We start from the raw sequence: 24,829 nt of genomic DNA on the forward strand, positions 1-24,829 counted from the left end.
CCCGCGTCCCACGGTTCCAATAATAATATTTGTTTATTATTATTGTTTATTAGCAAGTTCCATGTCAGCTTAAAGTATTTCACACTTTCATATAACCAATCAATATATATGAAAAGTATTTCATATAACCTAAAGCATCGTCATTGCAGGTAAACTTACAAAATACCTCAATATCAAGGCAATTTGAAAACTTATCTTTTTACGTGTTTTTGGACAAATCCAATAGATTTCATTAATTAGTCTATCCCTGCTTTCAAGTAATCCTGCTTATTTAACATAGTAAACAAAAATCAACAACAGCCTACCTTTACATTCTGAAACCACCAAACCCCTTGCTGATCATGAGGTCAGCAGTGCTACGGGGTGAGCTCCCATTGCTCCTGCCAACCTAGCAGTTCAAAAGCATACAAGCGCAAGTAGTTAAATAGGTACCACTGCAGTGGGGAAGGTAAATGGCATTTCCATGCTGTCATGGTGTACCATTGCACCAGAAGTGGTTTAGCCATGCTGGCCACATTACCTGGAAAAGTTGTCTGCAGACAAATGCTGGCCCCCTCGGCATGAAAGCGGAGATGAGCGCCGTACCCCATAGTTGAAGTCAACTGGACTTAACTGTCCAGGAGTCCTTTACTTTTACCTTTTACTCCCTTTGTGATTGGAGCTAAATATTTATTTTGGAATTCAGAATAACTTTCTTCTGTCTTTCTTTTAGATAAATTACCTAAAATGAATCAACCTTCTGATTAGCTTTGTAAGTTGGTTTATTGAATTTGGTATGTTTTGCTCTTTTATAGAAGTTAAGAAATCACCTAAAAAGCGGAAGGACGAAGAACCTGACATATTAATTCAGCCTCTTGGAAAGAGAAAGAGGGTGTCCTTTGGTGGGCACTTGAGTCCTGAACTGTTTGATAAACGCTTACCTCCAAACTCACCACTTAAAAGAGGTGCAACTCCAGCACGACTGAGCTTGCCATTTGGAAACTCGCCTCGAGCGGTTTTGAAATTTAGACAATCTCGAATCAAGGTAAATAATTTTCTGTACTGAAATGCCTCAAAAGCACCCAGATCAAGTCTTCTGCTTCTCATTCTTCAAGTGTGTGTGTGTTTCTAACAATCCTGTACATGCATACTTAGATATAAGTCCCATTGGGTGAAATCCAACATTGTGTAAGAAAACTCCTTCCCCTGTTGCTCTGTATCTCTCCCCCCCCCCCCCCCCCCCGCACCAAATCTCCAGAGGGTCCAAACACTTTGAAGCAGGATTGGTGGAAACATGAGAGCTGGGGTGTAGGGAAGAAGGCCCCCTTGAGAGTAAATTTGTTCTAATGCCACAATATAATTGGATATTATCCATTCCTACCAATGCGGCTTACAAGTAAGTAGGTATAGGATCCCTGCCTAAAATTTCTTAATTCAGGAGTTGTCAGGGTAAATGAAGTGTCCTTGAGACAGGTTTATTATCTTGAATGCAGGGAAATATTATTTCTGGTGTGGGTTGAGCAAGTTCCAGTTGCTTGACCATTTGCCTCAGAGGTCTTGCTCCCTGACAAATGCTAGCAAGGGAAAACTTGTTTCCACCATGGGATGAGTGGGGTCTAGCCCCACTCCCTTGTTTTCACCTGCTGTACAATAACTCTCTTGAGAACTGGCATTTTTATTAAAAGTTGGATTATGAGTAAAAATAAATAAAATTGCAGCAAGGGACAAGATGACTCCATCGTTGGTTGGAGCAAGTAGTTTGATGTTACTGTTCTGTATTGTGGTTTTTCTATTTAGTAGTTGTAGTGATTGTATTTCATTTTATCATGTGTGCTGTCCTGTGCTTCGTTTGAGGAAGGCCTGTCAAAGATAAGTGTTTTGGCTTGACAGTGCCCTTTAAAAAAGAAGGAGGAAAGCTCTCATTTAAGGAGAAGGGCTAGGACAGGTTTGAGGAACCTCTGGCTTGCAGGCCAATCTTGGCTTGACAGGCTTCCCCATTGGCCCACAAGTGAGGGAGGCAGTTGGCCAAACCAGCTTAAGTCCCTTCCGAAGCACCCAACAATCAGCTGGTTGTTGGGAGCCTTTGAAGCAGTGCACAAAGCAGGAACCCAGTGGCTGATGCAAAGCGAAGATGTTCCTACTTTGTTCAGGTGTCATGTCCCTCCTTTCATTTCAGCAACTGGATTTACAAAGAAACAACTATTGAAATGATGTGGAAAAACACGTTGCTTTTAACAGTGCCTTGCTGCCTGCTAGTGCTTTGAAGTCTTAAATTTGGGGTTTCAGAGCACATTTGTGACATAATTTGTGATTTCAGCAGGAGGATGGCCCCGCACACTTGTAAAATTTGGCCTGCTAGACTGGCCTGTGGATCCAAAAAGGTTCCTTTTCTCTGGGCTAGGACATGATGTGTGTCTGTGTGGTTTCTTCCTAGGCCTCTTCATGTGTCTGGCCTTCCAGATTTTGGTGGATTATAGCTCTCATCATCATTAACCATTGGCTCTACTCACTGGAGCTGATAAGAGTTAGGCCAGAAGTCACCAAACTTTGAACCAGTGAGCACATCTTAAATTTGGAGAAAGTGCTGTTCTTGCTAATCACAAAATGGCTGCCATGGGTTGGCTTTTTATTGTAAAGTGGCTGCTAAGTCTAAAAGTATGGAAAAGTATGGAAAAAGAGACATAATTATAGAATGATGGAGACATGCCACCCCATTAGTGAAGAAATGAGCACCACTACTGCATTCTCTCCCAGGAAGAAGCTCTTTATACTTTAATCCTGGCATCTAGTGACTTGTGGATATGTTCATAGGTGTAGCTGGATAAGTGCAAACAAACTGAGCAAGAAGAGCAAGCTATTTCTTACGTATTGTGGATTTTTGATGAGATAGTTACTGAGGTATTTCATGGGTGCCAAAGGGGGGGTTGGGTTGGTAAACCACTGCTACCTGCAGGACACCAAAAGGTTTCTCATCCCTATTTACCCAAGAAAGAAAGGTTAATTAAAAAGGAGCACTTAACAGTTTGTGTGTCAAAGTATGTAGCTCTAACTTCGCATGCTTTTCTGTAGGTAATAGGGGCACGGTTGCCAATGTAGATGTCCAAAATAATTTGTCTTAACAAACCAGCTTGTACAAATGTTATAGTAAGGAGATGCACTTGAATGAAGTACCAGTTACAACTACTTAGTTCCTGGGCAACTACTGAAATCTGTAAGTGGATATTTATACTTCCAATTGCTATCCTGTACTTCCTCTAAGGATCTCAGGACAACATAGAGAACATTTTATCCATTCAACCACTGCAGTATGATACGGTTGTAAACCTAAGTGGTACACTAGATTCCCAAATTCAGGTCTCCTCAGTTTAAGTTCTGCTTATGTGCTATGCCACATTTGATATCTCATTAGAAGTTCTTTGTATTAACTTTAAAAAACCCCTCTTCTTTCTCTACAGAGTTTCCCTGAAGGGGTTCAGCATGAGAATAGTTCATCTAAGAATGCTGCCTCACCCTCAGCACGCAGGTCTCCGGTTGCTTCGCCCACAGCACGCAGGTCTCCGGTTGCCTCGCCCACAGCACGCAGGTCTCCGGTTGCCTCGCCCACAGCACGCAAGTCTTTGGTTGCCTCTCCCGCAGCACGCAGGTCTCCGGTTGCCTCGCCCACAGCACGCAGGTCTCCGGTTGCCTCGCCCACAGCACGCAAGTCTTTGGTTGCCTCGTCCGCAGCACGCAAGTCTTTGGTTGCCTCGCCTGCAGCACGCAAGTCTCCGGTTGCCCCGTCCGCAGCACGCAAGTCTTTGGTTGCCCCATCCGCAGCACGCAGGTCTCCGGTTGCCTCACCTCCAGCACGCAGGTCTCCGGTTGCCTCGCCTCCAGCATGCAGGTCTCCGGTTGCTTCGTCCCCAGCCACTTTTTCTTTTGATGCACCCCAAAGAAGAGGTCGCTTTTCAGTTTCTCATGTTACCAGCCCACCTTCAGAAGAACAGGATGCTCTTTCCAGTCAGATGAACGGAGATGAAGAAGAGTTCACTGAAGTTAAGACATCTGAACCTACTGTTCAAGAATGCAAAGCTGCTCGTTCAACAAAGAGGAGCAAAAATGCTACTCCAAGAAGTTCTTTGTGTAGGAGAAGTGGAGTAATGGGTGTAATTCACTCTAAAAGGCAAAGTGGTGCTTCCAAAGCCAACTTGATAGGTTTGTCATTATTGCTTTGTTAGTGTCTTTGATGTTCCACAAAACAATCAGATACAGCATATAGTATTATAAAAGACTGCAGGGTTTACCAGCCTTTTTAGATCAGTGGGCACAGTTTGAATTTCGATAGAGTGAGGGTGCCCATCACAGAATAGCTACTATGAGAGATGTGTGGCCTAACACAAAATGGCTACAATGAGGAGTATGGTCTAACACAGAATTAGAGAGAGAGCCACCCTCAAATCTTATGCTAACCATGGGAAGTCATTTAGGTCCTACTAATCCTGATTGTGGAGATCACACCAATGCTGTAATGGGACATTACTCAGTACCAGGAAAAATATACAAGGTGGTCACACCACACTCAATTTCATTTCACAGAAATTGCTCAAACTTGGGCCCCCAGCTGTTGTTGGCCTACAACTCCCATAATCCCTAGCTAGCAAGACCAGTGATCAGGGATGATGGGACCAAGTTTGAGAAGCACTGGCTTAGAAGATACATGCACATTTTGTCCCCTATTTGTGGGAGGGCTAGACAGTTGTGGGTTTTTTAACCCAGAGGTACCAATGAAAGCCTTCATGGGCATCAGGCTGACAACCCTGGCTTAAAAATGCATTAGAACAAATGAATCTACAAATCTAGGAAATGTTGGTTTTATTAAAAATGTGTTTTAAGCATAGAAATAACTAGCAATCTTGAACAATTATCATTCCAGTTGCAAAGTCTTGGGCAGATATAGTGAAACAGGGTGTTCCAAAATCTCAAGTAAGCAGTGCTGCAAAATGTGGTCTTAAAAGATCAGCCAAGAAGAGGTCAGCCAAGAAGAACTCAACAAAACCATCAAAGGTAATTCTCTAGCAGTGATCAAAACTAATACCCTGCATTTAGTAAATATATTGAAGCATTCCATTTTCCAGTCATTAAATGCCAGAGTCTGGAATTCTTTGAAACCAGGGATGGGAAGGGTCTTTAGCTTTTTGATAGATGGTCTGTATGCATGAAGTACCAGTTTCAGTCCCTGGCACTTCTAGACAACTTGAGATCTATTCCACCAAGTCAGAATAGACATCACTGGGATGGATGGACCAATAGTTCTGCTTTGTATAAGGCAGCTTCAAATGTCCTCCACCTTGCCCCCCCCCCCCAATAATTGCATGGAATTCCAGAGCAAATGTGCAGATCAGATTCTTTCCCCCTACTCTGAGTTTAGAGATGTGTTCTCTTGGTGTGCATGCCTTTTGGATAATGAAACCAGCCTGAATTACCACATTGGAGTATATAAGTAATATAAAGCACAGCAGTTTGTAAAGTAGGTTAAAACTGGGCTTGGGAAAATTATGGATAAGTTGATGTTGCTAATGTTAATGAGTATGCATCATATTTTCTTTTGAGAGAGGATATGGTAAAATGAATGGAGATGAATTCTAGGTGCATGATGAGAGCAAGTAGAAAGGCAGGCAATGTCTGGTAGATGGAGCAAGACCATTGTCCACAAACCAAAGTGGCTTGCCCACACACTGGGCCACAAGCAAAAAGAAATAATGTTTTAAGAGCCGTGTTTGCTACTTAAAAGCTTGTAGGTTAAGTAAAGCAGGCTGAATGATCTGTAAGAACAATGGCTTCTAGCCAACATTGTCTGCGCACATGCAAAGCAGATCTCCGCATGAGAAACAGGACTACATTTTACTGTTTGTTGTCAAACAATTACCAAGTACCCAGTATCCTGAAAGTAAATGGGTAGACACTTCTAAAGCATTTCCAACATAATACTAGCTTTTTGCAATGAGAGAAAGAGCCAGAAGATACATATGTGGAGAGGAAATGTAGCCACAAGTGAAAAGTTTTCAAGTGCCTTTCACACAGCTTTCCTCTTGTATTATAATATTTCAAACTATGAATTACTATTTGATTACTTTAGGAATAAAGTGAGTTTTCTATATTCAAACTACTACAATTACAATTAAGTCCTTTAGAATTCATGCTGCTTAATGTATTGTAGTTAGTTAACAGCATGTAATGAACCAGGAAGGTTCAGTTCAAACTTTAGTTCAGCCACGAAATCATTGGATCAGCCATACTCTGTCAAGCGTCTAATCTGTAATATGGGTGTAGCCTTACAGGATGTTAAGCAGTTTGAATGCCATTCTGTACTATTATTCTCTTATTCTCAAATACCTCTATATTAAATACATACATAAATGGACTTTATCAAATAAGATATGCAAAATTGGATTTCCTATCTTATTTTTGCAGTCTTTTCTCAGTACTACTTAAGTAAAAGGATGGAAATGACTTAGAATTGGCAAAAGCCACCCTAAGCAACAGTGCAACAATGCACTGAGAATTTTTAGTATGTTGTTGGGGAGGCAAGATGTGACTGGCCAGATGTGAGCTCTATGTTTGTAGTTTCTGCTGCTGCCAAGCAGCAAAATGTTTCAAGAAGGAAAAATGGATGAAAGCTCTGTCTGCTTTTTTTTGCTTGGATTTATTGTGCATGCTGGACTTGACATTCAGAATTGTATCCAACTTTGAAGTAAATGGTAATTGAGCTGCGAGCACCAGGACTTACATGCACTCTGAGCCTCAGTGATCAGACTCAAAGGTTTAATTGTATATTTTGTTTTCAGAACAATGTTTCCATGCTAAAAACGCCAATAAGAAAAGTCAAGGGTCACTTTACTACAGGCCATGCAAATTCCCCTGCTCCAATTGTGATTGGAAAAGCTCATACCAGTATTGTGAATGCTGCTGTACAAGTCCCTAAAGTGATGATCAACTATCCTTTGAAGAAACATGATGACTTAAATGAAAGTTTTACAGGTAAATTGTTAGTGTTTTGGTGAAATGATTTTTTTTTTCTTGTACAGTACCAAATATTTTGCAAGCCTATAAGGAGTTCACTTGCATCCCATGGAAAATGTTTGGATTGGTCATATAAAGAACTTGGTTGGTTTTACTGTCTGAAACAAACACATGCTGTTCTAACAAAATCAAACCTAGTTTGTACAAAGTAGCATTCTGTTTAAGTCAGTGACGGGCCAGAAAGACCTATGTTTAAATCTCTGCTCATCCATGAATCTTACTTGGTGCCCTTCAACTAGTCAATATATCTCAACATATCTATGTTTTTGCAAGGATAAAGCTGTAGTAATGGAGAAAGTGCATGTATGTCACAAAGTTCCAAGTATATTTCGTAAAAAACCATTGGCTGCTAGTGCCATCTTAAGATATATTTATCCTATCACACGAGGAAGTTCACATCCTAAGATGGCACTTGCTATAAGACTTTATTATGGCTTTGATCCACAGAACTGTGAATGGAAGGATAAAATAGATTGGTGCTGTTTTGTTAACTTTTTAAGAAGACCTGCTGGAGCTAACCCAAAGGCTTTCTGGGCCAACATACTGTTTCCCGGAGTAGCCAATCGGATCACTATGGGAAGCCCACAAGCAGGGCATGATGGCAATAGCCTTCTTGTTTCACTGCAGCATGCTACTCTGATATGCTCCCAGTCCTCTAAAAGTGTAAGGTTAGGACTGGACTAACCCTAGGTGATATTGAACCCAGCAAGACGCTCAGAGCTGTAGGAATGCACAACCTGCAAGGAGCAGGGGGAGCAGTCTGAGAGAATAATCTTGCAAAGCCCTTTTGGGCCTTTGCTAAGATCAAAGCTCCCAATTGAGTATCCTTAGGCACATCCAGATTATCCTAGTTCTAGCTCTGGTTCATTCTGCTCCCAGGCATGAGGAAGTGACAACAGATTAGGAGTTAGTTGCTTTTCCTCACACAGCACATCTGTTAGTCAGAAACAGTCATCCCATGATCAAAATAAGCTTTCAGCTTGCATTTAACTATTTTTATATGCAAATCTGGGCAGATTTAATAGCTAGCATTTTTTAAATTGTATGTAAAACCTATAGTGTGTGTTTGTAGTACAGCATTAGGTGTACAGTAAAACTTTAAGAAATAAAAGCTGTTCAGTCTTATCAATCCCTAATTGCCAGAAAATTATATTGCGAACATGCATACAGGAAAGTGATGAATATAAGGTACTAAGTGGTTTTTAACATTGGCAACTTACCCATTCTTGACTATAGTAAGATTTTTATCCATGCCAATTTACCAACTCTCAGTTTTGCCAACAGATGGCACTGTAATATTATTTTAAAGGTAGGTCAATATCTAAACCAAGTGTAATACAGTAGTGATACCATCATATAATGGTCCAAAAATACGCAGTCATTTCATCATACTAATACTGGTTTTAAATGCCCCCGAATGAAAGTTGCTCTTTTGCTAAAATCCCGATTTACCTGTTTAATCTGGAAGCATGTGAATTTAGTAATTTCCCAAACTCATATTAGTCTTAATTATGAACTAGTCTTTTAATTCCGCCCTCTCCCACCCCACAATGATGGTTTTTTTTAAAAAAATATATCATTAATTAATTTAGATTAGATTTGCTTAATTCTGTTTTACTATTCTCAGCAACGGGGAAATGGGTATGCTGGGTACTGAAGGTCCATTTCTAGTTGTTAGAAATCATTCGAACTAGCTAGTGAGATCTTATCAGGCTAAGACTTTAAAGTATCTCATCATCTTCAGTAGCTAAAAATTTAGAAAGGAGACTGTTCTTAACTGAACTCAGTGCTTGTAGTGTAGCAGCATATATGCAGAGCCCTAATAATGCCTTTTCCCCAAGTGTTTCAAAATATATAATACTGGGGGTTTGAATTGAGCACAGGTGTCCTGCTGCCCTACTCTTCATGCTGAGCCAGTCAGAGAACCCCCTCCCAGCAGAAAGCCACAAATAGGGTGTTCCAAGGGATAGGGCTGAGATAGCCCAGAACTGATGGATCCCAAGCTTTCATTGGCTAGCACTGGGCCCAATCAAGACTTGATGCAGGGATCAGGTCCGAACCTTCCCTCTTCATTATATTTTTAAATTTTCTATACTTCAATATAGAGAAGAAAAGAGGTGTAGTTCCTCTGTTCCTGCCTGATTTTTGTTGACAGTTGCTGCGTTTTTTTTACGGAAGCACAGCTTGCCAGAGTGAAAGAATATTACTTCTTGGAGACTGGGAAGGAAATCAGGATTTTACATGGAAGCATAGGTGCTCGCTTCCCTATTGCAAGAATGTATGTGGGTTTATTGAACCATGCAATATAGATTTATAGAATACTAGTATAATTTAAAGTTGAAAATGCCTTCATGGCATCTTTCTTTCTTTGCCTACTAATCAGTAAAGGTAAAGCGACCCCTGACCATTAGTATCTGTTCATTTCAGCTTCCCTGGAGAAAATGAGCCCTTATTGAAAGGGTTAATGCTCTGCTTCCAAGGCATGTGCTCCAGCAACATTGGTAGGGCTTCTTGTGTTCCTGCTGCCATCTTTCAGCATGGGTACCTTCTCTTGCATTAGGTAAAGGGGCCCCTGACCATTAGGTCCAGAGCTCATCTCACTTTATTGGCAGAGGGAGCCGGCGTACAGCTTCCGGGTCACGTGGCCAGCATGACTAAGCCGCTTCTGGCGAACCAGAGCAGCGCACGGAAACGCCGTTTACCTTCCCGCCACAGCAGTACCTATTTATCTACTTGCACTTTGATGTGCTTTTGAACTGCTAGGTTGGCAGGAGCAGGGACCGAGCAATGGGAGCTCACCCCGTCACGGGGATTCGAACCACCAACCTTCCGATCGGCAAGTCCTAGGCTCTGTGGTTTAACCCACAGCGCCACCCGCGTCCCCATCTGTAAAGGTAGCATGTAATAAATCATTAGCGGGAAGAGGAATTGATACATCATCAACAGCTATCACAGTTTGTTCAGACTAATGGGTGATAAACTACCATGTGGCTGTAAACTGCCATGAACATTAATGTTTGAAAATCTTGTGTGATGTTGTAGTCTGGGATTGCACTGTATATAAGACTGTTCTTCTGGGGAGCAGTCAAGCAAAGAGAATGAATTCTTAATAGTTATGTTTTCCCTTGCTCCCAATTGCAAACAAACTAAATGATTATTTCTTTACTGAACTTTAAATACTGTTTGCAGGGTTGGCTGAGATATTCAACACTCCACTGACAGGTTTACCCTCTTCTGCTCATAAGACTACTATACCAACACCAGAAGTCGTCTCAGAAATGCACACTCCAGAGGAGTCTGGTATGCATGTTTTGTATATATCCCTAGTGCTAACTATTACATGGCGACTTGATTCCCCCCCCCCCCCCCCCCGAAATCACCTCATGTGAAAATTGTGTAAATTTGGAAGAGGAAAAAGTCCCAAGATTCCCTGACTGTGTGTAGGGGTCCAAGCAAACGTATCTACACATGAAGTTTGGCAAATTCTCAGTTAGGTTTTTATGCTGTAATTCTCTCGGAGTTATAATTCATCTTAGAAAAATATTCTATGAGAAAGGTAAAGGACCCCTGGGGTTAAGTCCAGTCAAAGACAACTATGGAGTGCAGCGCTCATCTCGCTTCAGGCCAAGGGAGCCGGTGTTTGTCCACAGACAGCTTTCTGGGTGATGTGGCCAGCATGACCAAACCGCTTCTGGTGCAACGGAACACTGTGACAGAAGCCGTACCTGTTTACTTGCACTCATATGCTTTTGAACTGCTAGGTTGGCAGGAGCTGGGACAGAGCAATGGGCGTTCACCCCGTCGTGGGGATCTGAACTGCTGGCAAACTCAAGAAACTTGGTGGAAAGAAATTTCACTGCTGGCTTTAAAGAAGCATTAGTTTATTCTTGCTTTAAGATCAAAATTCTGCTTTTTTGAAGCAGAGCAAAAAATAGAGAACTACAGTTACAATAAATGAAATTAATGCAATGTGTGAATACGGAAAATGTCATAAAAATGCAACTACTAAATATAAACTAACACTAGAAAGAGCCAAGATTAAAACTAAAAATTCCCATGTATCTGGAAAGAAGTTTCTGAAAAGGAAGTATTTCTCAGCTGGTGGCAGAAAACTTGAAAACTTGAGGATGACCAAGCATGCTGTTGTGGCAGGAATGTACACATTCTGAGCACCACAGCAGAGGTTTTTTTCTATGTCATCAGTGTAACACAAGGATATAAAGGGGCTCATAGGAGGGTCTTGTTCTGGCTTTCCCAGATGTTAGAAATATTTGTGCTATTTTCTGTCCCCCATCAGAGGCAAAGTGCTTGCAATTTCAAAGTTTCCCTTAGACAAATGAAAAATGGAACAAAAGAGTACATCCAGGAGTTGTTACTTATAGGACATGTGCTCACACTGATAGTAGTAACAGTTCAATAGTTGTGGCACGGCAGATTTCTTCTTGCAGCAGTAGGTGTTGGCCAGTTCAGGACTGTTCGTAGTAGGCATAAGTGTGTCGCACAGCTTTACTGAGTTAAAAGAAACTTGTTTGCAAATAAAAGCATAGTGAACAGAAGATTAAACTAGCTTCAGAGCATACACAGTTTCCATTGAGCACAGGCTTCACAGAGCACAGGCTCCACCACAGAGAGAGAGAGACACACACAGACAGACACAGACTGAGTCTGCCTGCCTACTTATACAGTGGTAGCTCAGGTTACATACGCTTCAGGTTACAGACTCCGCTAACCCAGAAATAGTACCTCAGGTTAAGAACTTTGCTTCAGGATGAGAACAGAAATCGTGCTCCGGCGGCGCAGCAGCAGGAGGCCCCATTAGCTAAAGTGGTGCTTCAGGTTAAGAACGGACCAGCGGAATGAATTAAGTACTTAACCCGAGGTACCACTGTACAGAGAATGAGTCATCATCATGATGAGTCACAGTGATTCAGCATGCTAAATGATTCTGTGGCTTTTCAGCATTTCACAACATTTCTAGACTTTTTTACTGCTTCCTTTACTGCCTCTGCTCTCAAATACCTTGGTCACATGGCAAAGTGTACCTCTTATTCCTAGTCCTGCTAACTATCTGTCTTTGGGATGTTACACATGCACCATCCCCTTTCCTGCAGAACATCATTTATTAAAGAATTCTGCCTTATCAGGTGGCACAGAGTTGACACGTGTCCCTTGTTTCCACTAGGAAGAACAGTAATTTCTTGTGTAATCAAAAACTCCTTTTACAGTTCATTTTTATATCTTTTAATAGGAGAGATGTCTGTATCACCTTTCAGCGCAGCAAGCCAACAAAAACTTTACAACCAAGATGTCATATCCCCCTTCTTGAAGGAAGTGTCACAGATCTCTGGTCTTGAGCAAGATGACCTAACTACAACTCCAAAAGTAACGAATTCTTCAGTAGAAAAAGATGTAGGGTCACTGGTCACAGCAGCAAATGAAGCTACTATACAGGGAGTGATGGAAGATAAAAGAAAAGGTCCAGAACAAAAATTAGAGCCTGTTGAAGCATTTTCAGGGGTCAAGAGGCTCTTGAGGACACCGAAGCAAAAACCAGAGCCAGTTGATGCTCTTTCAGGCGTGAAGAGGGTCTTGAGAACACCCAAACAAAAACCAGAGCCAGTTGATGTGCTTTCAGGAGTTAAGAGGGTCTTGAGAACACCCAAACAAAAACCAGAGCCAGTTGATGCGCTTTCAGGAGTTAAGAGGGTCTTGAGAACGCCGAAGCAAAAACCAGAGCCAGTTGATGCACTTTCAGGAGTCAAGAGGCTCTTGAGGACGCCCAAAGAAAGCCTGCAGTCTATTGCAGATGACACTGTCTGCTCCAAATTCATTATTAATCATGTTATCAAGGCACCTAAGGAAAAAGTGGAAGCAGTGGAAGATATGGGAGGGATTCATAGGCTATTGAGAACACCTAAACAAAGATTTGAACCCATGGATGATATGGTTGGCATTAGTCGATTACTGAAGACACCAAAGCAGAAGTTTTTGCCAGTTGATGACTACTTGGGACTGCAGAAGTTTATGACCGAACCTAAACAAAGCTTTCCAAGTCCTGAAGTTGATTATACAGGTGTTAAGGAAATGTTGGAAGCTGCAGATGAACAGAAGGTAGGTCTTCTATATTAAATATCTGAGAAAAGTCTTATATACTTAAATTGCACTAATTATTTCAATAAAAGAAATCATTAACCTGACCCAATTTTTTCTTGCACAGCAAGATTCTGTGACATGTTTATATGACACGCAGTTCTGCCATTTCTCTAAATGCAGATTGGGTTGTAATGTGGAATCAAGCATTTTGAGCAGAGAATGACTAACTTGTTCCAGGAAGCCCTGATCTCCTGGAAAAGCAAAGTGTATGCACACGTGCTTACTTTGTGTTTTTTACCAGGAGGAAATATGTGACCTATGGGGTTGCACAAGCAACCCCTGATTTTGATGAATCAACCTTACTCCCAACTCTGAGGCTAATCTTGCCTGAGTACTAATTAGAATCTTTTTGGATTTTTTGGCCCAGATCTTCCCATTTAAAATCACTGGTTTTGAATATATATGAAATAGTTGTTTTTTTTGTAGGGAGAAAAGTTGGGACATAATATCATTTATCACTACTGCTTTTACTTCAAAGTGTTTCATCTTTGGATCACTTGTACATTGTGTTTAATGACATTGGTACACTTGTGATGCAAAGTGGATGCACTCATGATTTTATTATAGCAGCATTGCTATTTTTCATCTTTTTCATTATATCTTTTTGTATTTCGATATTTAGTATGTTCAGTAAGTATTATGAAGCTTCTTGTGAAATGGTCAGGACTGCCATACATATTTTACAAAGCACTAAATCAGCCATATTACGAAGAGTACCTGCATCTTCAATGAACTTAACACACAGTTCCACACACACACACACATGTCAGTTCAGCTTGGACTTTTATAAATATTGTATAACACTGCTTATAGGCCCAGCATCTTTTCATGCCAGCTATTGTAATAATTATGTGTTTTTTTCTAGGCTGAATTGCCAGAGTTTGTGAATCTAATGAAAGAAGATAATGGATCTTGTATGAGTTCCAGAGGTGAGCTTGGTGTGTGTAAATATTATTTCAACAAAACCTTTTATTTTCAAAAAAGGAAGTAGCAGGTTTACATTTATCTGCTTTAAAATATGGTTTTATTTCAGAACAACTAGAATGAAATTAAGTCAGAAGGTTTCAGCCTTTTTGGGTCCATGGCTTCCTTGACCAATTACATTCTGCAGCACCTGTGTGGGGCTCAAGAGCCCAGTTATGGCACCCCTTGCCTGCAGAACTGGCAGCCCCTCACCCTTTTTCAAACATTCTCCCTGTGCAACCTTTGAGAGGCAGAGATGCAAGGGCATCAGAGGAGGGAGGCAAGGAAAGAGGGGCAGAGGCCAGTGTTGACCACAGCACCCCTGACCATTATTCAAGACTCCCCCAGGGTGCCACAGCACACTGGTTGAAAATGACTGAATTAAGTAATTACAGTAAAGTTGCAAGGCTTTTGGGGTGCTCTTTCAAATACACAGATGGCTAACAGTTGTGCATGTTGTCTGCCTTGATTTTCTGTTTGCATAGCAGTTAGAGATTAATTTTTTTAATGTGTGGGCATCAAAATCTGTTGCCGTTGTACCGCTTTATGTGCACCTTATGTCCTAAAGTACACAATGGCAGTAGGAAAACGACTGATGATTGAAAAAGGGATCCTTATTTTACTGGTGTTCCTATTTGATGCATGCAGTATATCTGAATGGGACACAGGTGGTGCTGTGGTCTAAACCACTGAGACTTGGGCTTGCCAGTCAAAAGGTCGGCGGTTTGAATCCCTGTGACGGGGTGAGCTCCTGTTGCTCCATCCCAGCTCCTGCCAACCTAGCAGTTCGAAAGCACGTAAAAGTGCAAGTAGATAAACAGGTACCGCTCTGGCGGGAAGGTAAACGGCGTTTCTGTGCGCTGCTCTGGTTTCGCCAGAAGCGGCTTACTCATGCTGGCTACATGACCCAGAAAAACTGTCTGCGGACAAACGTCAGCTCCCTCTGCCAGTAAAGCAAGATGAGCGCTGCAACCCCAGAGTCGTTTGCGACTAGACTTAACTGTCGGGGGTTCTTCACCTTCACCTTTTTTAGTATATCTGAAAGGGTAATGGATGCAGCTGGCTTGCATGATTTTTACACATTGATTCTTGAGTGTATAGATAATGCACATGAGGTTGTAAGTGTGGGAGCTCTGTTCAAAAGGTTCTTTTGAACAAACAAGCCAGGGCTTATCTAACGGCACACATTGGATTTGAATTCCAGCATACGACTACAAGAACCCATCACTAAGTAATGTTTAGGTCAAATCGTGAGCCCGTTCTAAATGTAACTTAGTATTTCTAAAGCTATATGCAGCTAAGAAGTGCTTAACTTGGTTGCATTTTATTCATCTTGAAGCGTTCTTTATAATTACAACAAAACTTGAATAATTTTATTTTGGAGATTCTGGAATATGAAGGTTTGGGAAAGCACTGTAAAGTGGCATCTGCAAATAGTGGCATATTGTTAAAGTTAAGAATGATTAATAGCACAAGATATAAATATCACATGGCAAAATATAAAAGCAAATTTATGAAGCAATGTAGTACTTCCTAGGGACGCGGGTGGCGCTGTGGGTAAAAGCCTCAGTGCCTAGGGCTTGCCGATCGAAAGGTCGGCAGTTTGAATCCCCGCGGCGGGGTGCGCTCCCGTTGTTAGGTCCCAGCGCCTGCCAACCTAGCAGTTCGAAAGCACCTCCGGGTGCAAGTAGATAAATAGGGACCGCTTACTAGCGGGAAGGTAAACGGCGTTTCCGTGTGCTGCGCTGGCTCGCCAGATGCAGCTTTGTCACGCTGGCCACGTGACCCGGAAGTGTCTCCGGACAGCGCTGGCCCCCGGCCTCTAGAGTGAGATGGGCGCACAACCCTAGAGTCTGTCAAGACTGGCCCGTACGGGCAGGGGTACCTTTACCTTTACCTAGTACTTCCTCTGGGACTTTTTGGCTAGTAAGTGTGTTTACTATTCACAATCACCATATCCTGAGAAATAACATTGAATGTACTTTTCTTTTTTAAGAGTCCATGAGAAATGACTATGAAAATAAAGAAGCAAAACTGGAATCATCACCTAAAAGAATATCTCCTTTGCCAAAACCAAAGGACAACAGTAAAAATATTTCAGAATTAGAAGATAACTTGGGACACGTTGCATGTAACACATTTAGTGAATTAAAATCAGAAGCAGTGATAGAACCTGTTGAAATATTGCGTGTTTCAGAAAGCCATCAGCTAAAGGAAATGGACTCTGAAAATGGACACAAAATTGATTTTGTGAAAGAACCAGTTGCAAATTCTGGGGCAGTAGATACAGAAATCGTTGGACCATTGGCTTCAGCTAGAAGAACTAGAAGAGCTGATAAATCCAGATCTGTAAAAGAACATGATGCAAAAAATACACAGAGGCATACAAGCAGCACCCAGAGAGCAGAATCAGTCAATTGTGTGCAAGCTAATGAAAAGTTTGATCAGAACATCACTGAAATAAATCTAAAGCAAGAATCTGAAAGCAACACATCAGCAGTTGAAACTGAGGGGGAAATGGCAGCTCGACAAACTGAAGCAAGTTTAGATTTAGAAGAAAATGCAGAGATACAAGACAAAATAAAAAACCAAGATTTTGAAACTTCAGGAGTGGAAAGCACTGGAAATGTCATACTTAAAAGAAATAGAAGAGGAAAGGCTGCTTCAATACAAGCAGAATTGTTTATAACAAACACAGATGTTAATGAGGCTAAAAAGGAAAGTCTAAGACACACAACACCTAAAACACACATTTTGGAAAAGACTGCAATAGAAGTTAAAGAAAATAATGTTAGGAGAAGGAAAGGGAGGAAAGTTCATCTATGTGATAATTCTGTACCACTTGAGGAAAAACATATGCTTGGAGATAAGGATGGTGCTTATGAAGAACAAAAGAGTGCTTCCATTGCGTCACAGCCAGGCATGCAGGAAATTCAAAATGAAGAGAATCCTGATGAAGCGCAAAAGGTGCCATTGGAAAGTGTGCAAACTCCTGAGGAGCATAGTCCACCAAGAAGGCAGACAGTAGCACCCAGGAGAGGAAGAATCAAGCGAGCCATTTCCCAGGAAAAAACTATAGGATGTGACAGTAAACAGGCAGCTGATACAGAAGACCAAAATATGCCTGTCACTGTAAAAGAGAATCGACCAAAAAGGGGCAGGGGAAGAAGAGCTGTTCCTGAATGCCAGATACCACCTCTTTTGGAAAACGTTGCTCTTACAAAAGAGAGTCCAACAGTGGACAGCTTTAGTTCTACTCAAGGAAAATGTTCTTTGCAAGAAACTCAGACTAAAGAGAATCTTGATGAAATGCCTAAGATGCCCTTGGAAAGTGAGCAACCTCTTTTAGAACACAGCCCACCAAAAAGACAGAAGATAGCAAAAGGAAACCCACCGAGGAGAGGTAGAAGCAAACAAACCATTTCTCCTGAAACACTCACTGACTGTGACATTAAACAGGCAGCTGATACAGAAGACCAAAATATGCCTGTCACTGTAAAAGAGAATCAGCCAAAAAGGGGCAGGGGGAGAAGAGCTGCTCCTGTATGTTCAGTGACCTTGCCTCTGGAAGACATTCCACTTACATATAAGGGCCCAACAGCGAACAGCATTAGTTCTGCCCCAGGAAAGTGTTCTTTAGATGAAATTCAAAAAGAAGAGAAACCTAATGAAACTGAGGAGGTGCCTTTGGAAGGTTTGCAGACTCCTGCAAAGTATTGTCCAGCAAGGAAGCAAAAAGTAGCAAAGAGGATGCTGCCCAAGAGAGGGAAAACCAAGCAAGACATTTCTCAGGAAACATCCGTAGAATGTGAAAGTAAACAGACGGCTGATAGAAAAGACCAAGCCATGGTTGTCACCATAAAAGATAATCAGCTGAAAAGGGGCAGAAAAAGAGCTGTTCCTGTATCTCATATGACATTGCCTCTAGGAAACCTTACTCCTGCATATGAGGGTGCAACAGTAGACAGCTTTAGTTCTGCTCAAGGAAAATGTTCTTTGCAAGAAATTCATACTGAAGAGGATCTTGGTGAAATGCCTAAGATTCCCTTGGAAAGTGAGCAACCTCTTTTAGAACACAGCCCACCAAAAAGACAGAAGATAGCAAAAGGAAACCCACCCAGGAGAGGTAGAAGAAGCAAACAAACAATTTCTCCTAAAATACCCACAGAATGTGACAGTGAACAGGCAGCTGATACAGAAGACCAAAATATGCTTGTCACTGTAAAAGAGAGTCAGCCAAAAAGGGGCAGGGGGAGAAGAGCTGCTCCTGGATGCCAAATACCACCTCCTTTGGAAAATGTTGCTCTTAAAAAGGAGAGCCCAACAGTGGGCAGCCTTAGTTCTACCCAAGGAAAATGTTCTTTGCAAGATATTGAAAATGAAAAGAATCTTGATGAAATGCCTAAGATGCCCTTGGAAAGTGAGCAACCTCTAGTAGAGCACAGTCCACCAAAAAGACTGAACCTAGCAAAAGGAAACCCACTCAGGAGAGGTAGAAACAAACCAACCATTTCTCCTGAAATACTCACTGAATGTGACAGTAAACAGGCAGGTGATACAGAAGACCAAAATATGCTTGTCACTGTAAAAGAGAATCAGCTAAAAAGGGGTAGAGGAAGAAAGACTGCCCCTGTAACAGCTCTTTCTCCCCTCAAAAGTAACATTTTACCATTGCCATCCTCAACCAAAAGCAAAGGTGCTGTGGAACAGCCAAGTGGGGCTTTGGAAATTGCAACTGTTGCAAGTGAGAATCTGCCACGTAGAGGCAGAAGAAGAAAAGCAGATGAGGCAATTGCAGCAAGCTCAGTTTCTGCAAGTAAAAAGCCCATATTGCTTGATACTGGGAATCAAGAAGACATGCCAGAAGTTTTAAAAGGTGTGACAATAGATAATGTTTCCAAAAGAGGTAGAAGAAAGCAATCGGTTCCTTCTGAAATCTCAACAGAAAGTAATGGCCAACCAGTAAGTGGCAACAGAAAGGTCTCTTTTGTAAAAGATAAGAAGATGTCTTTGGAAAGTAGTTCAGTTTTCCAAAACCAATCAAAGGGGAAGAGAGTAAAAAGAACTACTCCATCACGGGTACACCCTTCTCTCAAAGTAAGCATCACTCTAACACCACCACCTCCAGACAAAGGTGAAACTGCCAGTGAAAATGATGCAACTGCAAAAGGGAAACTTGAAAAATGTGGCAGAAGAAACAAAATTAAAATAGTGACACCTTCCATGTCTGTTAGAAGAAAGCACAACCTTCCTGAAAAGGAAGATTTTCAGGAAAAACAAAATGTAGATGTTGGAAAGCTAGCTATAGCCAATGAGAAAATAAGCAGAAGAGGTAGAAGAGTTGATGCACTTGAAGCACCTATTTCTGCTTCTCTCAGAACCAACCGTAGATTGAATGCAGGGGGTGATAATGCTCCCAAAGATCGACAGATGATTCTGAAGAACAAATCAAAATCTAAAGCAGGTATGTGCATGGTTTTTTCCTCCTTATTTCAGAGTTCTTAATGTTTAAGATTCTAAGCTTTCGATTCAAAATTAATGGAAAACCTTAAAGCTTTGGTGAAAAGTTACAGTAGCACACCTGAAATTTAGATACCATCAATTTCATTTCAAAATTTCTTTGTTGAAGATGCCATTGGTAATGTAAATCAGGGTGAGCAGACTTTACTAAAACTCAGGTCTAACAATGAGAACCAGATGTAAATGACATACAGATGAATTAAAGGAAAGTATGCCTCTGAACACATCCAGAGCTTTGGAATTAGTTTTCTGTACCAGAATTGAAGGGAGCAGACAGGCCTTTCATAACCCAAAGTCCACTTCTAGTTATATACCTTCATCTCAGCAGCCTTAGGTGGAAAGGGCTAGGAAGGGTGTTGCTATCACTAAACAAGTGGGAATAAAACTTTGTTGTTAGTTTACTGCAAATCACCTAGAGATAAAACTCGAAAAACCATCCCATTGTTGAAGTATATAGTAGGAGTGTGACTAATCTTCAGAAAGGTTCCAGTTTATAGTATATAGTGAGATGGCCACCGGATTCACATATTTCTTACGGAGAATTGAACTTCTGGATTCATAAGTGGGATATCTGGAAAAACTGGTGTTCTCCCTCTTCCCATAACTTGCTTAGCTGTTATTTAAAAATAGACTTTTAAGTTTATTGGTTTTTCCTGTTTATGAAACCTACTATTATTACTATTATTATAAATAACTACTATTATTAGTAAGAGTTCCCTAATGTCCTGAATGCTGTCGTTTATTTTGTATGGGTGGGGGAAAGAATTGTAGCCCAGGGAAAGCAAATAAACAGGAGACCTCTAATGCAGATACGTTTACAGAGTAACTTATATAAAGTCATTAATATTTAACAAACATTAACCATGTTAGGTGAGATCCAAAGGGCTACGCACAAAACCTGCATGCAGATCTTAGTACTTCAGAATTCCTCTTATGAGAAGCTACTCCTGGAAGTGGGATGAAGAACCCACAGTCAGGAGCGGTTTCAGAAATTTTTGTGCACAAGCCTTCGGGAATCTTTGAATCCACCATCATTAGTATTATTATTATTATTAAAATTTATATACTGCCCTATACCCAAAGGTCTCAGGGCAGTTCACAGAACAAAATAAGAATATAAAACCACAAAATATATTACCAAAATAAAAACTAACTCACCCCCACAAAAAAACCACATTTTAAAAGGACATAGGATGTCATTCTTCATAGTTCTATAAACCATTTGTCCACTGAGGAGACAGAATAATTTTCTGCCTGCAGTAGCTGCCTGTTTGGCTTCCCTTTCTAACCACATTACCAAGGTGGATTGTTTTGAATCAGCAATTCAAAAAGCATGTTGAAAGCAAATTTCCCATTTATCATGTATTTCAGATGTGCGGGAAATTTTCTAAACTCCCATCAGCCCCAGCAAGCCAATGGCCTGGGATGATGCAGAATTCAGTTCAGCAGCATCTGGAAGGCTAAATGTTCGCCACACCTGATATATTTCCTAAGCAATGATGCCAAATGTATTGCTCTGCTTTCCTTTGAACCACATCAGTGAAGCAGGACCACACTTGTCTAAGCTTGTTTCATGAGGAGGTCACTTCAGTGCTGCTAATGCAACGATTTGACTTCACCCTTGGAAGGTGCCCTTCATTGTCTCTTGAGACAGATGGACGCCAACAATAACAGCAGCATATACTTTCACATTTCCCATTAAAGGGAATACCTTTAAAATATTTCTAATTAGATAATACTGCTGTCTTGTGATCAGCAGCTACAAACAAAACTGAAATGTCCATAACTGATAGGTTGAAGCAAAGTCTGCTTGTTACTGCACAATATAGAACATTTAATTTTTATGAGTTGAAATAAAATGCCTTCTTTGGCAGCTTGAATGTCAATATATCTGAGGAATCATCTTGCTGTACTTAGAAAAGTCTCCTTTGATTCAAAGGTATCTAGCATTGATTTGGTTTAGAGATGAACTGTGGGGCTAACATGCTTACAGATTTTTAAAATAAGTAATGCTTAGAATTTACTACTTACTATTTTTTAAAGTTATCTGCTATGGTCTGAAATAGCTTTCAATAGGACAATATTAAATTTCCTCCATGTGAACTTTTTGGAAGCAGTGATCCTGAGGTGGGTTTGAGGGATCCTGCACCTTGCAGCCAATTTCCTTAACTGTGGCCTTATGTGAGAGATAGGACTCCAAACATCTACCACAGGGTTTCCCTTAGTTATGATGTCAAGTCAGTTTGGAAAGAATGAATAACTGCCTGGAATGAACTGCTCTGAACAGAAGAAAGATATCTTGATAATTGGAATGTTATATTTTTATCTAATCTTGCTACTAAAGAGAGAATATCAAAAAGTTTGGCCTCAAATCATCTCTCTTTTTTTTTTTAACAACTAGAAAGCATTGAAAAGACACCATTAAAAAAAGAAAAAAAGAAAACAGTGAAAGAAGAACATTCCAAATCTACAGTTAAGCCTGCTGGAGAAACTGAAGGCAAGACAAGAGGGAGGAAAACAAAAAAAAATGTTTTGTAATTTTTGGTACTGGGTTTGTGTAATTTTTTTCCTTCAGAATAAATGGACATATATGGGTTGTAAAGTATGCTTTGCATTTAGAACCTTACTTTGTTTCTGTAACTTCAGTTCATCCTTCAACATTGACGCTTTCCCATCTGTATATACATTTTCATATATTTTACAGGACTTTTTGTTTAACACTGTATTGTGTTAAGATAGTTTTAATTCAGGTGTTAATTGTTATCTGATTTTTACATTAAACCATACCTTGTCTTAAAAGAGTATCCTTTTATTGTTCCAATCCCTGGTGAATATGACTGCTAGAAAAGCATGTTAGACTGTTCTCTGTACGCTGGCAACATTCAGTTAATGCTTTAGAAAGGATAAGGCAAGGATAGCTGCATTGTTATCTTGTTGTCCATAGCTTAGTAAATGTACAATCCCTCTACCGAACTACCAGCTATGGCACTTTAACAACTCTAGGAGAACAACAATCCATATATAGTAGTGTTAAACAGAACTGATTATACTTGGCCCCTTTCTTTCCACATAACATAGTCATTGGGGCTTGCCAGGATGGGAAACAGACCCTTCTCTTTCCCAGGCCACATACCTTTGAATCATGATTGTCACTTTCTCTTCAGTTCCAGTCCTTCTCATGGTTGATGGTATCAATTCAAAACTTAAATATTTAAGGTTAAGTGCCTGGTACCTATAGTTACAACATCCTAATTGGCAGGGCTAGGAAAGTTCTGCCTGAGTTGTTAACAGGATAACTTGAACAGTGCAGCTGGCATTAAATTGAACCAAACAGTAGTCTAGTACTGTAGAGGTCTTGTCCTTTTTCTTATTGCAGCATTCTAAGCACACCTTTCCTAAGCTCCCACCTCAGTTCAGTTGTCAGTACTGTATATGATTTCAGTTTTGTATAGATCTCATAGTAGCTGCTTTTCTCTCCTCCCCACCCAACATGAATTCTAAGCTGCCTGTGAATTGCCAAGCCAGCAAAATTGGAGGATAATAAAGCTTACAAAGCATATGTGTATGCTAGCCTATTGAAATAGATTCAGTTTTAAGGAATAGCACTATTTACTGCTAATGCCTAAAATTCTTCATGTTTGATGAAAAATGACTTATTTTGAAGGTTCCAGTGAGAGAGAGATTCTCCTGGTTGAGTGACATACCCTGCCCTCAACATCCCTGCATGAATACTACCCTTCTTGCTATCTTCAGCCCTTCTAGTTCCCTCTTGTTTTATTTCAGTTCAGCTCCAAGAACAGAACTTCAACTCTCACTGGATGGCACAGAATTTGAGGGTGGACTTTCTTGGTTGGTGTAGGCGTGCTTGGTGATGGACCTTTGAAGATGCCAAGTCACAGGCCTAAGGTGTATTCACCTGACACTCATACATGATGCTGCCCACCTTGTTAATTCTTTTTTAAAATATTTTTATTTTATTTTCAAAAATAAGGGAGAGAAAAAAAGAAAGAATAAAGTTACAGTGGTGCCCCGCAAGACAAATGCCTCGCAAGACGGAAAACCCGCTAGACGAAAGGGTTTTCCGTTTTTGAGCTGCTTCGCAAGACGATTTTCCCTATGGGCTTGCTTCGCAAGACGAAAACGTCTTGCAAGTCTTGCAATTTTTTCCGCTCCCCCCCTTTTTCTAAGCCGCTAATAGCCTTTTAGCCGCTAAGCCTTTAATAGCCGCTAAACCGCTAATAGCGCTAAGCCGCTAATAGGGTTGCTTCGCAAGACGAAAAAAACCGCTAGACGAAGACACTTGCGGAACGGATTATTTTCGTCTTGCGAGGCACCACTGTACATCAAAATGTCATACACATTCACATATCAAGATTACTCTGAATCTCCTGACTTCCTCCCATCCCATCCATGTATCCTCTTAATTCTGTTTTCATCTGCATATCAATACTTCTCCAAAAAATTTATCTTCCTAAATTATCTGTAGATTCTATTACATCATTTTCATATAGTTTTCTTTCAATGAAGAACATGCCGTGAATTTCAGATCAGTTTTCCGTAGCCTCTCCCAATCAGTCATTTGTATATTGTGTCCCACATCTTTCACCCATTTTATCCTCACTGATTTCACCTGTTCATCTTTAGTATCCCATTCCCACCTTGCTAATTCTTCAGTGCAGCATCTCAACTGAAATTTGATCACTCCTTGAGGCTCTGGCATTAATATGGGGCCTGATTATGGCATGGGAAGCAGGGTTGTTATGCAAGAGCTCAGAATCAACTAATAGCAAAATGTGAATTTGCTGGTTTGTAATGGACCATAAAGGAAACGAAGTGGATCTGTACCAGACTGCAAATGTGTGGGCCTTCTGCCTCAGCTGGCTGGTAGTTAGAAAGAAAAAAGGCAGAGCTGAGAGTTGAATGATACGATCTGGAAGCTAGAAAAAAAGATACAGGCTGGGAAGCCAGTGAGAATTTGATGCTTGATTTCTGTTTAATTCAAGGCTGTGGCTTTGGAAGAAGCATGACCCCTTGGGGTGTTAATGCTGTGAATCAGTCTCTCACAGGCTCATGTTGTATATGTGTGTAAATAAGCCATACATCCTAAAGTCTTCGTTGTGCCTCATTCCAAGGAAACCAAACCCTGGGGAAGCAC

General features: G+C 40.8%; 1 protein-coding gene across 3 annotated transcripts in view; it reads left to right on the forward strand.

Moving 5' to 3' along the window:
* MKI67 (marker of proliferation Ki-67) overlaps positions 1–22,473 on the forward strand; it is a 34,723-nt gene extending 12,250 nt beyond the window's left edge. For all 3 annotated transcript variants that reach the window (XM_077930367.1, XM_028729938.2, XM_077930368.1), the window contains 9 exons: positions 795–1,024; positions 3,435–4,173; positions 4,892–5,022; positions 6,804–6,996; positions 10,228–10,338; positions 12,287–13,149; positions 14,057–14,120; positions 16,151–19,618; positions 22,076–22,473. In XM_077930367.1, the coding sequence (XP_077786493.1) occupies positions 795–1,024; positions 3,435–4,173; positions 4,892–5,022; positions 6,804–6,996; positions 10,228–10,338; positions 12,287–13,149; positions 14,057–14,120; positions 16,151–19,618; positions 22,076–22,212 (5,936 nt within the window). In that variant the 3' untranslated portion in view covers positions 22,213–22,473. The remainder of the gene's footprint in view (positions 1–794; positions 1,025–3,434; positions 4,174–4,891; positions 5,023–6,803; positions 6,997–10,227; positions 10,339–12,286; positions 13,150–14,056; positions 14,121–16,150; positions 19,619–22,075) is intronic.
* Positions 22,474–24,829: the final 2,356 nt, after the last annotated feature.

This window comes from Podarcis muralis, chromosome 6 (genome assembly GCF_964188315.1).
Source record: "Podarcis muralis chromosome 6, rPodMur119.hap1.1, whole genome shotgun sequence".
NCBI lineage: Eukaryota > Metazoa > Chordata > Lepidosauria > Squamata > Lacertidae > Podarcis > Podarcis muralis.